Below are 1,503 nucleotides of genomic sequence, written 5' to 3'. Positions count from 1 at the left end.
CATTCCTAGACTGTGATTACAGGCTGGGGAAAAAAAAAACTGATAAAGCTAACAAGACACACTGATGACTTACAAGCAAGCATGAGTCAGAGAAGATTAGCAGTGCCTAATTAACAAAGTGGTAACACTTAGAAAATTGACCGGTAAAAACACAGGAAAATTAACCAAATTCAGGCCACCAAGCTGAAACCCACTGGTCACAACCTTAAGCTCCCCACTTTGAAGATATAAGAAAAGCATTTAGAGGCTAACTAGAGCCAAGTGTCTATTGCTTAGAATGCCTACATAGCCATCTTAATAGCATTTATTTAATCATCACATAAGTAAAATTCAAGAAATGAAACACCACTGACAAAAACATTCCAGATTTGGGGTTTGGTTTTTAAAGTATCTTTGTAAGTGAGGTGAGGCTACCTGTACTTTATGATCTTTACAATTAAAAAGGAAAAAAAACCCCATAAATTATTACTCGATAAGAAGACTTTGACATTCCTACTTGTTTATCACAGCACTCCTGTAAAAAGTTCCCCTGACAGATGGAAAAAGGATCATGGAAAGTATGTTAACTCACTCAGCTGTCCGTTACGCTAGCCAGTACTGTCTTAATTTTCTTCCACTCCTTTTCTGTGGCCACTCGTTTTCCTGACACAAATAAACTATCACCTAAAATGAATATATGCTAAAATTTCCATTGGAAAAACTGAGGAAAGTATTTTCACATAGCAAGAACAGAACAGCACGCATAAGCAGGAAAAACCATGATCCAGGAAGACCTTGTTTATCTGAAGGGAAAAAAAAGAAAAAAAACAGCAAAGTGATATCTATGATGTTACGACCTCTCCTCTTGAAGCAGTCAGAAGGGCACCCTCCATTTACGATCATTCAGTATTTGCTATAGTTCTCAGACTGACAACCATTCTAATCAGCCAAATTAACAGCATTGAGTTTTCCCTTTTCTAAGGTACTTTATGTTTACAGAGAACAACTTGATCAAATACTATGGGGTAAAGTAGCTATATACTACAATCCAGCTTGAATAATGCTCTTCCAATTGCTGAGTAGTGCAGGAATTTTCACTTTTTTTAGTTAACCCTACTTAACTTGCAGAAGTTATGTTACCTCCTTTACACTTTAAATACCACTCAGCATTCATTCTCGCTACCCTTAAGGTAACTTTATCAACAGCCTGTGAAACATTTGGAAAAAAGATTACTATACAATGAGAGCTTTTTCAGGCTAAAACCAGCTACTGGAGAACAACTCCAGCACCACAGAGACAGACAACTCTTCAAAATCCACTGAGCTCTCTCTGACTGAATGCAATACCACAGGTACCAAGAGCTTCTCTCTCTTCCCACTCAGATCTTGCTGCCACTGTACAGCCAATCTTCGCCTCCTTAAGCCACAGTAATGGCTCCCATGCGAGGTCTCTCCCCCGCACCCCCAGCAGCCGAAGGCACTCGCAGATCCCGGCTGGCTTTCGCTCCCCAGTGCGCCAAGCAA

The 1,503-nt window shown here is 39.7% G+C and overlaps 1 protein-coding gene across 1 annotated transcript in view; it reads left to right on the top strand.

Annotated features, from left to right (window-relative positions):
- The first annotated feature begins 550 nt into the window (after nt 1–550).
- EXD1 (exonuclease 3'-5' domain containing 1) overlaps nt 551–1,503 on the top strand; it is a 24,086-nt gene continuing 23,133 nt past the window's right edge. Inside the window, exon 1 of the mRNA XM_009895720.1 lies at nt 551–557. Coding sequence (XP_009894022.1) covers nt 551–557 — 7 coding nt within the window. The remainder of the gene's footprint in view (nt 558–1,503) is intronic.

This window comes from Charadrius vociferus, unplaced genomic scaffold (genome assembly GCF_000708025.1).
Source record: "Charadrius vociferus isolate BGI_N301 unplaced genomic scaffold, ASM70802v2 scaffold111, whole genome shotgun sequence".
NCBI lineage: Eukaryota > Metazoa > Chordata > Aves > Charadriiformes > Charadriidae > Charadrius > Charadrius vociferus.
Note: the sequence above shows the minus strand (reverse complement) of the source record. Positions and strands in the feature narration are given on the sequence as shown.